Source organism: Miscanthus floridulus, chromosome 8 (genome assembly GCF_019320115.1).
Source record: "Miscanthus floridulus cultivar M001 chromosome 8, ASM1932011v1, whole genome shotgun sequence".
NCBI lineage: Eukaryota > Viridiplantae > Streptophyta > Magnoliopsida > Poales > Poaceae > Miscanthus > Miscanthus floridulus.
In genome coordinates, this window is record NC_089587.1 from 50,010,162 (window position 1) to 50,021,424 (window position 11,263).

At 52.5% G+C, this 11,263-nt stretch overlaps 1 protein-coding gene across 2 annotated transcripts; it reads right to left on the bottom strand.

The window, feature by feature from the left end:
- Window positions 1-5,266: 5,266 nt before the first annotated feature.
- LOC136471948 (26S proteasome non-ATPase regulatory subunit 8 homolog A-like) lies at window positions 5,267-9,142 on the bottom strand. 2 transcript variants are annotated; one of them, XM_066469697.1, is made up of 6 exons: window positions 8,901-9,142; window positions 8,246-8,324; window positions 7,824-7,926; window positions 5,914-6,177; window positions 5,717-5,828; window positions 5,267-5,625 (listed from the first exon to the last, which is right to left on the bottom strand). In XM_066469697.1, the coding sequence occupies exons 1-6, from the start codon at window positions 9,003-9,005 to the stop codon at window positions 5,485-5,487; spliced, it is 804 nt and encodes a 267-aa protein (XP_066325794.1). In that variant the 5' UTR covers window positions 9,006-9,142; the 3' UTR covers window positions 5,267-5,484. The 2 variants fall into 2 exon arrangements, with proteins under 2 accessions (XP_066325794.1, XP_066325795.1); XM_066469698.1 differs by having other exon boundaries at window positions 5,267-5,622; window positions 5,714-5,828.
- Window positions 9,143-11,263: the final 2,121 nt, after the last annotated feature.

An 11,263-nucleotide genomic window follows, 5' to 3' on the forward strand; every position in this document is an offset into this window, starting at 1 on the left:
ATATTCTTTAATCTTCGTATATCGCCATAATGTTTCTCCGAACTATTTTCTCCACGTTTGCTCTCCAAACGATTTTTCGGACCCCCGAATAGTCTTGTTGATGCTCGGACGCCTCCAGAGACGGCCCTGTCTCTAGCTCCTCCCTACACGTGCTATGGGCTCTGCGCTCTGCGTTATGGGTGGTCAGCAGCGGTTCCTTGGTCATGCCTGTTCCTCCTACACATGCACGGGCTCCGTGCTCGATGTTATGGACTATGGGCTAGCTAGGGCTGGAGACTCAGCTACACACTAACTGTTCGGGTGGTTTTGTATTACACATAAATATATTTTCATGCCAACAGATCGCCGAACTGCATACATCGTTTCATCACCATTGCTGATTTTTCTCTAGAGTTTATTTATTTGTGCGTCATGTACTAACCGTTGTACATGTTTGTATTGCAGGATCATCGTCCAGGTGATCGGACCACCTGGTGCTCAGACTTCTCCACCAATCAACTGGTCGGACCGCTTGGTTCATGGACTTCGTCGCCAACCAGTTGATCGGATTGATCGCCAGCTACGCCGGTTACTCCTCGACACATGGATACTTCGTGCGCGAGGACTAAGTGGGCACACTTCACCGCACGAACGTCGTTAGCTACGTAGGTGCTCGGACTTCGCTGCCTATGCCGGGGACTCCTCGGTACTCAGACCTCGCCACCTACGCCGAGGACTCCTCGGTGCTCGAACATCGCTAGCTTTGTCGGGGACTCCTCGCTCCTCAGTGCTCGGTCATCGCCAGCGACGCCAGGGACTCCTCGCTCCTCAATTCTCGGACATCGCCACCTACGCCGGGGACTCCTCGCTCCTCGGTGCTCGAACATCGCCGCCTACGCCGGGGACACCTCGCTCATCGATGCTCGGTCATTGCTAGCGACGTCGGTTACTCCTCGCTCCTCGGTGCTTGGTCATCGCCAGCGACGCCGGGGACTCCTCGGTGCTCGGTCATCGCCAGCGACGCTGGGGACTCCTCGCTCCTCGGTGCTCAGACATCGCCGCCTACGCCGGGGACTCCTCGCTCCTCGGTGCTCGGTCATCGCCAATGACGTCGGAGACTCCTCGGTGCTCGATCATCGCCAGCGACGCCGGGGACTCCTCGCTCCTCAGTGCTCGGACATCGCCGCCTACGCCGGGGACTCCTCGCTCCTCGGTGCTCGATCATCGCCAGTGACGCCGGGGACTCCTCGCTCCTTGGTGCTCGGTCATCGCCAGCAACGTCGGGGACTCCTCGCTCCTTGGTGCTCAGTCATCGCCAGCGACGCCGGTTACTCCTCGCTCCTCGGTGCTCGGACATCGCCGCATACGTCGGGGACTCCTCGCTCCTCGGTGCTCGGTCATCGCCAGCAACGCCGGGGACTCCTTGCTCCTCGGCGCTTGGTCATCGCTAGCGACGCCGAGGACTCTTCGGTGCTCGGTCATCGCCAGCGACGCCGGGGACTTCTCGCTCCTCGGTGCTCGGTCATCGCCAGCGACGTCAGGGACTCCTCGCTCCTCGGTGCTTGGTCATCGCCAGCGACGCCGGGGACTTCTCACTCTTCGGTGCTCGGAATCGCCAGCGACGTCGGGGACTCCTCGCTCCTCGGTGCTTGGTCATCACCAGCGACGTCGGGGACTCCTCGGGTTGCTCCCTTGGTGGTCGGATCTTGCTACGTCCCGTCGGTGTGCTATCAAGCTGCTCCATGCTGTTTGGATCAGGGTGCTGATCTTGGGCAGCACGTCTATGGTCTTGATACGCACATGTCGGACGACGTCGGCAAGCTTTCAGACTTCTTTTTCTTTGACCCTGCTATAAGATTTATTCTTCATCTTCCAGCAGGCTCGAGGACTAAGTGGGCACACTTCACCTTGCGGTGAATGTGCTTGTTCTCATCTCGAGGCTACGTCCGGGGACTGGCTGCCTGCTCGGCTAGTCTTCTACTTTATGACCCTGGCACCACGTGACTGTGTCACCTACTGTCAGGCTCGGGAACTAGCTATGGGGGTTCATGGACTTCGTCGCTGGCCAGTTGATCAGACTGTTTGCCGACCATTTCTACTCAATGTTTACTTCGCCACCGACCAGTTGACCAGACTGTTCGCCACTCGTGCTTCATCGCTAGCTATGCCGGTTACTCCTCAACGTTCAGATTCTTCGTGCTCGAGGACTAAGTGGGCACACTTCACCACACGGATGCCGTCAGCTACGTCGGTGCTGGACCTCGCCGCCTACGCTAGGGACTCCTCGGTGCTCAATCATCGCCAACGATGCCGAAGACTCCTCGCTCCTCGGTGCTCAGTCATCGCCAGCGACGCCAGGGACTCCTCGCTCCTCGGCGCTCGGTCATCGCCGCCTACGCCGGGGACTCCTCGGTGCTCGGTCATCGCCAGCGACGCCGGGGACTCCTCGCTCCTCGGTGCTTGGTCATCGTCGCCTACGCCGGGGACTCCTCGCTCCTCGGCGCTCAGTCATCGCCACCTACGCCGAGGACTCCTCGCTCCTCAGTGCTCGGTCATCATCGTCTATGCCGGGGACTCCTCGCTCCTCACTCCTCGGTGCTCAGTCATCGCCAGCAACGCCGGGGACTCCTCGGTGCTCAGTCATCGCCAGCAACGCCGGGGACTCCTCGGTGCTCGGTCATCGCCACCTACGTCGGGGACTCCTCGGTGCTCGATCATCGCCAGCGACGCCAGGAACTCCTCGCTCCTTAGTGCTCGGTCATCACCAGCAATGCCGGGGACTCCTCGCTCCTCGGTGCTCGGACATCGCCAGCGACACCGGGGACTCCTCGCTCCTCGATGCTCGGTCAACTGGTCGACTGATCAGACCGCTTGGTTCATGGACTCCGTCACCGACCAGTTGATCGGACTGTTCGCCGATCATTTTTACTCAATGTTCACTTCACCATCGACCAGTTGACCAGACTGTTCGCCGCTTGTGCTTCATCGCCAGCTACGCCGGTTACTCCTCAGTGCTCAGATTCTTCGTGCTCGAGGACTAAGTGGGCACACCTTGCTCCTCGATGCTCGAACATCGCCAGCGATGCCGGGGACTCCCTTGCTGCTCGGATCTTGCTACGTCTCGTCGGTGTGCTATCAAGCTGCTCTATGTTGTTCAAATCAGGGTGCTGATCTTAGGCAGCACGTCTGGGGTCTTGATACACGCATGTCAGATGACGTCAGCAAGCTTTCAGACTTCTTTGACCCTGCTACAAGATTCATTCTTCATCTTCCAACAGGCTCGGGGACTAAGTGGGCACACTTCACCTTGCGGTGAATGTGCTTGTTCTCATCTCAAGGCTACGCCCGGGGACTAGCTGCCTGCTCGGCTGGTCTTCTACTTTATGACCCTAGCACCACGTGACTGCGTCACCTACTATCAGGCTCGGGGACTAACTGTGGGGGTATGGCCCCCAAGACATGGGCCGCACCATCGGAGGTGGCCTGGCCCACAAGATCAAGGCGTGCACGACGTGCACCACAAGACATTGTATAGTACCAAATAGGATACTTTACTTATAACCCTGTCCCTCTAGAGTATATATGGAGAGGCAAGGGTCATCTACTCGACATCATGTATTCAATACAATACACCAAAGACATAGGACGTAGGGTATTACGTTGATCAGACGGTCCGAACCTGTCTAAATCGTTGTCTCTGCGCCTTGTGTCACCATCCGGTTCCTGATTACGCGTATCCCCACCGATAAATCTACCATCGTGAGATACCCCTCGATGGACTGCCGAGCATCTTTTGTCGATAATACACTTTGCACTTACTTCATGCTTGTTTGGACACACAAACTCCAACGTATTCTCAGGGTTTATCACAGCTCGATCTCCACAATCGCACAGAGGAGGTTCCTCGAGTCGTCTAACTGTGACTAGGTGCTTCTCCTTAGCCGTCATTGGCGGAGGGTTAGGGGGGTGGAACCCACCGCTTGAAGTGCTTACGTGGATGTCTCCCTCTAAACTAGGATCAAACTTGTCTGCACCGTCGATCCACTGAAAGAAAAAGCACCTCTCATGGTCCTACACAATGAGATTCCAACAAAATATTAGTAGCATACTTACACAAATAAAGAAAATGGATAGTGAAAATAATTTCTTACATTAAAACGACTGCATGTATAGAAGCAACGCACCGTTGTGTCCGGATGTTTCGATTGAAAAACATGGGCCAGAAAACTACAGTCACGGTTAGGGACAGGAAGGTCAGGAGGGAAGGGGCATCTTTGCTAGACGCATCGAGGTATAATTCTCGAGGACGACCTTGTTTTCGCCAAAACTCCTCCCGAAACATTTCTTGCATCTAACAAAACAGATGTAATTTAACAAACATAAATCAAAACATCACAAATAAATGTCAATGAGAACCATAACTACAATACAACCAATTTCGTTCTAAGAACCTAAAGCAGTTAACATTAAACCATAAATCTAGAGTTTTTCATTTGATACACAACAATGAACCCATAGGTTCGCTAGCTTTTCCATGCCTTGGCATCATCCTACGGTTGTATAATACATATATTGATGGATACAATGAAACCCTAAGTGATGACGATTATTACATTCAAAAATCCGACTAATACATACTGAATCGATGTGAAAAAACAAGAATGGGGAGCGAGGATACCTTGCTCTCGAAGATCTACGGATCAAATCAAAATTTCAAAGGTCTAATATGCCGATTCATGGAGTAGGGTAAAGTGGGGAGAGAAAAAACCCGAGGAAGGAGAAAGAAGAGGAAGAACGCTCGGACAGGAAGGTTGGCCGGGGTTAAATGGCAGAGAGCTCGACGCCAAGATCTACAGCGCCGAGCTCGACGCCAGAGTGACTGACACCGAGCTCACTGCCATATCATCTACCGTGCCTAAGAGCTCGGCGCCAGAGACACTGGCACCGAGACATGTTAGCTCGGCGCTAGCACCAATGACGCCAGGCTAAGGATCTATTTTCTGAATTCTTTCCGCCATGGTCTATTTGTGAGAAACTTAAAAAAAGGGCTAAATTGTAAAAAATTCGGACATAATAAACAGGTAAAATTGTGTGTTTTTTAACTACACCAAACCAAAATAAGACTTCTTCCCTTCAGTTAAGGGATGTATGTTTAGTATGACTAATCTTGTCAACATAACCAGTACACCGCCCCCCCCCCCCCCCCCCCCCCCCCCCCCCGTTTTTTAAACACAATCAGTGCGATTCGACGTAGCAATTCAATCTAAGCCCACCAGAAGCTCACAGCAGCAGTGAATGCCGGGCATATTTCAAACAATGCAGTTAATGTGGTGAAATACAAATGGAGTTAACAAATGCCGGGGGATTGAGCCCTTCAGAGATTTACATGCCGTTTCAGACAGTTCAGAGTGCCGATCAGAGCTGATCTCAAATGTAAAGGACAGTACAGGCCATGCCAAGTGACCACAGAAATAAACATCCACCAGGGATTACTGTGAAATTAAATCATACAATACGCTCCAGCTCCCTTGCGTAGCTGAGCGTCTGGTTGATGAGCTGCAAGGATGGGATCTCCTTGCAGGGCTGCGACTCCTTCGCTTTCTGGAAGAAGACAGCACCGTTCGTAATTTCCCATTCCGGGTGCTCCTGTTAACGATGTTCACAAGATTAGACCATACGATTTCACATAGAAATACACTCAGAAAAAGGAGGGAGGAAATTAAAAGACTAGAACTACCTCTGTGATGTACTCGTGCAGATCTTGGTCAGAACTGAACATAAGCATTTGCTTTGCATCACTTACAGATAGGGAATCATACCCCTTTTCGCTGCACCCAGCGATCTCATCTCTGTGAGAGCAGAAAAACACAATAGCATCTCCATTAAGATAAAATCAAACAATCAAATAACCAGGAGTAACAGAAGCCCACTCACCTAACTGTTTTGGCAAGAAGGTCCATGAAGTAAACGTAGGTCTCATGTGGCACAGCCTGCCGAGCGCTTAACACTCTGTTGTAGGCACCCTCCATGAAGGATTGCTCAAGCTCTACCGCATGCTTGATGCAAGGATGCTCAAGTGCCTTGACAGGTAGAAGTTCCAGCTCAGTGTGGAACTCGGCAATTCTATTCTGAACCAACAGCCTCAGAAGATTGAGTCCCAAAATTGGGTACTCCTCTGCTGATGGGGGAATTATGCCACTGCATAAATAAATAAATATCATTTTGTATCAAACTTACATTGTTTAGCATAATACTATTCTGGCATGCTCCTGAAAAAAAAATACCCAGGAGGTAATGTTCGATTGTATTCATAGTTACTTATGAATATATTTTGGGTCCTAAAAAGGCAAGCCTACACATAATGGTAATTTGAACTCGTTTTAGCAACTTCAGTGCAATGAAAACTAATAAATGCTGACTGAATTATAATACTTAAAACTACATGATAATCTGATGGATCCGACCAAAACATCAGGTTTACTTGTCACTTAGACTAGTTAAACAACTCAAATAAGTCCTTCAGTACCACTAGTTTAGTATCCATTGTTCAAATAGTTAGTCTCACATGTCATAACTCTGAGCTGAATGCTTATGTATAAGGCATGTCTGGACCCAGTTGAGTCTAAACATACATGATGTGCAGGCAACTGTTTCTCCCAAATGTAAAGTTCTCTCAAGACAGGACAAAGATGACATCATTTCATAAGTCATAACCAATTGCTAGGTGCTTTTATTTGCAGACCTACTAACTCTGACACAGGTATGGATTGATAAATATACTTCCACTTAGTCAATCTTAACAGATGTTTCATGTTGAAAACTTGAAATTGATAACAAAATTCTTATTACACATAATTTATAGCTTTGTCCCAAGTCCTATTACTAGGCTTGCATTCTGATCTTAGGATTTCTATATTAGACAGAGTCTAAGTCAGCAATGTTGGCCTCAAGTATTGACAGCCGTCTACTTAGTTACGAAGTTTGTGGCATAACTAATAGATAATTTGTTTGATATCGATGCCTTGATTCTCTTCTACAATCATACCACTAAGAGATGGGATCACCTTTCCCCCCTCTTCTTCTGATTCTTCCTATTCTGTATTTACATTCTGTGCATCACAAAGATACTTGCACTTTGCATGTAGGGGGCAGAAGGAGCTATGGCTAAGGGAAATGAACATGGACGTCCGTGGCTGCCAGAAGCTTTAGTTAACACGGCTATCTGTGACAAGGACAGACAATTATTCTGATATCTGTGAACATAGTTTTCTATTTGGTATCAAGAACCATCATGACATAAATAATACTAATGTTAACATGGCCATCACGAGATGGACATATATCCATTAGAATGAAAGAAAATAAAGGTCAAAATGCAATTTCTCATATTTTTTTTACATTTCCTTGCTCAGAATAACCTCCTTAAATATTTAGTCTTTACTAACCTTTAGTTCCTTTTTGAACTTCACAAAAAATACAGCTTCACAATAGCCGGCACTCTACAGAGGCGCGGCAACGCCGCGCTTTGTTTTCTAGTTAATACTTAAAACTACTTGATACTATGATGGATCCAACTGATAGTGTCAGGTTTACTTGTTACTTAGACTTAGACTAGTTAAACAACTCAAATAAGTCCTTTAGTTGAACTAGTCTCATATCTCAATTTACAAACGCAGGCACATCAAATTTTAATATTGTTGTGTATAATATAAGAAAAATATGCCTTTCACAGCCAGCTTTAAACTTTTATTACTCAAAACATCACATGAATTCAGTCTAAAGAAATTAGAAACCAAGGTAATAAAGGCAAATAAAATCAACAAATTGGGTGACAAGAAACTAACCATGTATCCATGTAATAAGGCTTGAGCTGGCAGAAATCGCGTTCAAATGCATCTTGGTCCTCAAGTTTCACACTCAAAACAACAGCATGCTCATAAATATCCCCTGAAATGTTTTGTGTTAGTTTAAAACTTGCTCTGTTGAAGGACAACTAGAAAAACTGCATAACAGTTTATGGGCCTCTGGATCTTTTCTACTACTAAATTACTAAATAGCTTAGTCACAAGGAAGAAAACATAACTTAAGAACAGCTTATCTTGCATGCATACATATGCATCAAATGTGATATCCATTAAGGTGCTCAACACTATCCATGAATTAGCAATGTGAATAATCAAGAATGCAAATTTGCATATACTAGAGCACTTATGGGATCGCTATGGCATCGACTGATACAAAAACATGAGGCCCAAGGCCATCTTACTTGCAAGTTTGAGCTCCTCCACAGCGTTCGGTGTCTGCTGAAACGAGGGCGGAAGGCTGGGGAATTTGGTGAGATGGACCTGCAAAAATAAGGCGTTTCACATGTAAATAACAGGGAAATCCAAAGGTAATTCATTGAATTCTGTGAGTTTCTCCTGCAAAACCAAACTGGCAACTCAATTGTGACCAGTAAAGTTTGAAAAGGTTTCTGCTACAGATATAACTAAACCTAAAGTTACTACAGGGCAGATCTGTACACACTCGGATCTAATTAAAGTAAGGAGGCACAAGGGGACAGGACATTTTTTACAAAAACCTGCTAGACTCTGTCCTTTCTCCCTGTAAACCGCTTCAGAGTGCAAACTACGATGACATCCACGAAACAAACCCTAGAAACTAGATCGAAAGCGGCCCAAACACGGCGAAACCAATCGCGCCGGCGTCTCCGGATCAGGCTAAGCCGAAATTTTTTTCTAAGATAAAAGGCATCCCCTCTTAACCATCGAACCACAGGTAAAAATTGCATCTTTCATGGCGTCAGCCTGAAATCCCACCCCCAAACCCCATAACATATACCCGCGAAATCCCCCGGAGAAACTGAAACCTCGGGAAGTGAACGGCGGGCGAGACAGATCCAGCGAGGCCGGCTACCGCACCTTGAGCTGCGAGAGGAGGGTGACGCAGGCGTCGAGGTCGTTGCGGGCGTATGCCGCCTTGAAGCGGGCGAACATCTGGGTCACCTCCGTCATCTTCGGATCCATGGGCGGTGGAGACTGTGGCGGCGGCGTCCTCTGGAGGCTGGAGCTCTCGGTCGCGGCGATGGGGTCGGGGACGGACGAAAAACTTTGCTTGCGCGTTGGGTTGATGCTTCTCCTTGGCCTTTATTTGGTTGGGCCGGGTTTGAACTCGGAGCCGGGCCTGGGGGCCTGGAGGGACGTTGCTTCTATCCGTCACGGTGTAAGGTATACCTGGCCATGCAGCCTGAGGCCCGGCAGCCTGGCCCGAAGCCCGGCCTTTTGGCCCGACACGAGCACGGCCCGGCATGGAGGCTAGCGGGCCCGGGCTGGCCTGGCCCAGAGGGGCAGGCCGTGCCTGGGCCTTATCCCAGGCACGTGGGCCGGCACGGCACGGCCTGCTACAGAGCGCGCGGCCCGGTGATGGCCCGGCCTGCCAACCGCCCGCGCCCCGCATACATTAGCGGGACTCCCCGCTCGCCCACCCAGTCGCCCCTCAGTCACACCCGACGCCCTGCACCGCACCCGACGCCCCTCACTCGCCGCTCCCTCTCCCTCACCTCTCTCTCTCCCATGGCAGCCCCCACCCGAGGCTCCTCCCTCCTCTCCCAGATGCCGTGGCCGACCCTCCCTCTCGGTCTCTGAGATGCGGCGCCCGACCCTCTCGCTCTCGGGCCCTCTCCCTCTCCGTCTCCGAGATGTGGCGCCCGGCCTTCACCCTCCAGCGGCGCGGTGGCCCCAGGAGCATGGCGGCGCTGGCCCCAGCCGGCCCACGTGCGCCCTCTCTCCCTTCGGCGGTGTGCGCCCTTTCTCCTCCCTACGGTGCCAGAATGGCGCGGGGACGCCAAATCCGACGATGTCGCTGCGCGGGGAGGCCGGATCTAGGCATCCAGCTATGGCGGGCGCGGGGAGGTCTCCGGCGGTGCCCTCTCTCCTCTCCTCCATCCGACGGCGCCCGCACGAGACGACGGTGGAGACTGGCCAGATCCGGCGAGGTGGCAGCCGAATCTAGCGAGCAACTACCGGATCCAGCGAGCGGGCGACCTCCTCTAGTGAGCGGGCCGTGGGCTGGCACTCAGAGTCATGGACTCGTTTCCCACCTGCTCGCCACCTCGCCGCGGCCGCACCCTGGATGGCTGGAAGCACAGCCACCCATGGGGGGCTCCTCACCGTCGCGCGGGCGCACCTGGAAGCGCCGCCACCTACGGGGGAATCGGCCTCGCCCACAGTGGCTTCCTTGGGAGCAAGCGCACAGACCTAGGGGACGCCGACCCTGAGCTTTGCCCTGCTCCCTTCTCCACTCACCCCGATGGATCCGGCATCAAGCGCCCTGGCTGCCTCCCCTCCGCCCGCGTAGCCCCCTCCCCACCAGGGCGAGCGCGCCGGCGGCAGCCGCCGCTTCCCGTGCGCCTCTTCCGCCTTCCCCGCGCGCGGCGGCGTCTCCCTCGCGCGCCGCACGACATCCGCGGCTAGATTCGAACGGCGATGAGCGGATTCAAGCACGCCAGCAACTGCCGCCTCCTTACCTCCCCGCGCGGCCCACATTTAGCCTCCAGGGCGAGCGCGCCGGCGGTGGCCGCCGCTCCCCGTGGCTGCCCTTGCCTCCTGCTCTCCCCTTCCCTCTCTCTGTGGGCCTCGGGCCAGCCTGGCACGCTTGGCAGGCCGTGCCTTCTCGGGCGGGCCTGGCCCGAAAAACGGCCCAGCAAGCCGTGCCTGGGCCCTTGGTCAGGCACGACGCCCGGCTAGGCACGGCCCGGGAGGCCCGCGTGCCGTGCCGGCCCGACATCCTCCGGGCCGTGCCTGGCACAGGCCCGTGCCGTGCCGAGCCAGGCCGGCCCGATGGCCAAGTATAGAGTCAGGTTGGACCTGCACGCTTTGGACTCAGGATGCAGCACTGGCGACCTCCATGGATGCGGCTCGAGGAGATGTGCGCTAGCGGTGGCTCGGCGACGCATAGGCGAGGAAGTCGCCGCTCGGCGTGGGGAGGCCGGGGAGGATGAGCTGCGGCACCAGGAGTGGAGCACGCACGAGTCGGGTGGCGGCGAGTTCCGTCGGGAGGCGAGTACGGCTCAGGAGGATAAGGCATACTACGGAGGAAGAGAAAAGAAATGGGTAGATTAGAATATGCCAGGTGGGTCCTGCTGGCTCCTGGTAACGGTGTGAGTTAACGGGTCCATCCCGTCCCTCCTGTTCGCTTGGCTTATAAGCCGTATTTTTTCAGCCAACGAATAGTATTTTTCTCTCACAATAAATCAGCCAACAATACTTTCAGTCATGGCTTATCA

Bases quoted from the DNA above. Each gene is read 5' to 3' on its own strand.
- LOC136471948 (XM_066469697.1), bottom strand. From the start codon at position 9,005: ATGGATCCGAAGATGACGGAGGTGACCCAGATGTTCGCCCGCTTCAAG. The intron at 8,325-8,900 runs GTGCGGTAGCCG...TTATTTTTGCAG, and splicing joins CCCTCCTCTCGCAGCTCAAG to GTCCATCTCACCAAATTCCC. The intron at 5,829-5,913 runs GTGAGTGGGCTT...CTGCTCTCACAG, and splicing joins CTTCTTGCCAAAACAGTTAG to AGATGAGATCGCTGGGTGCA.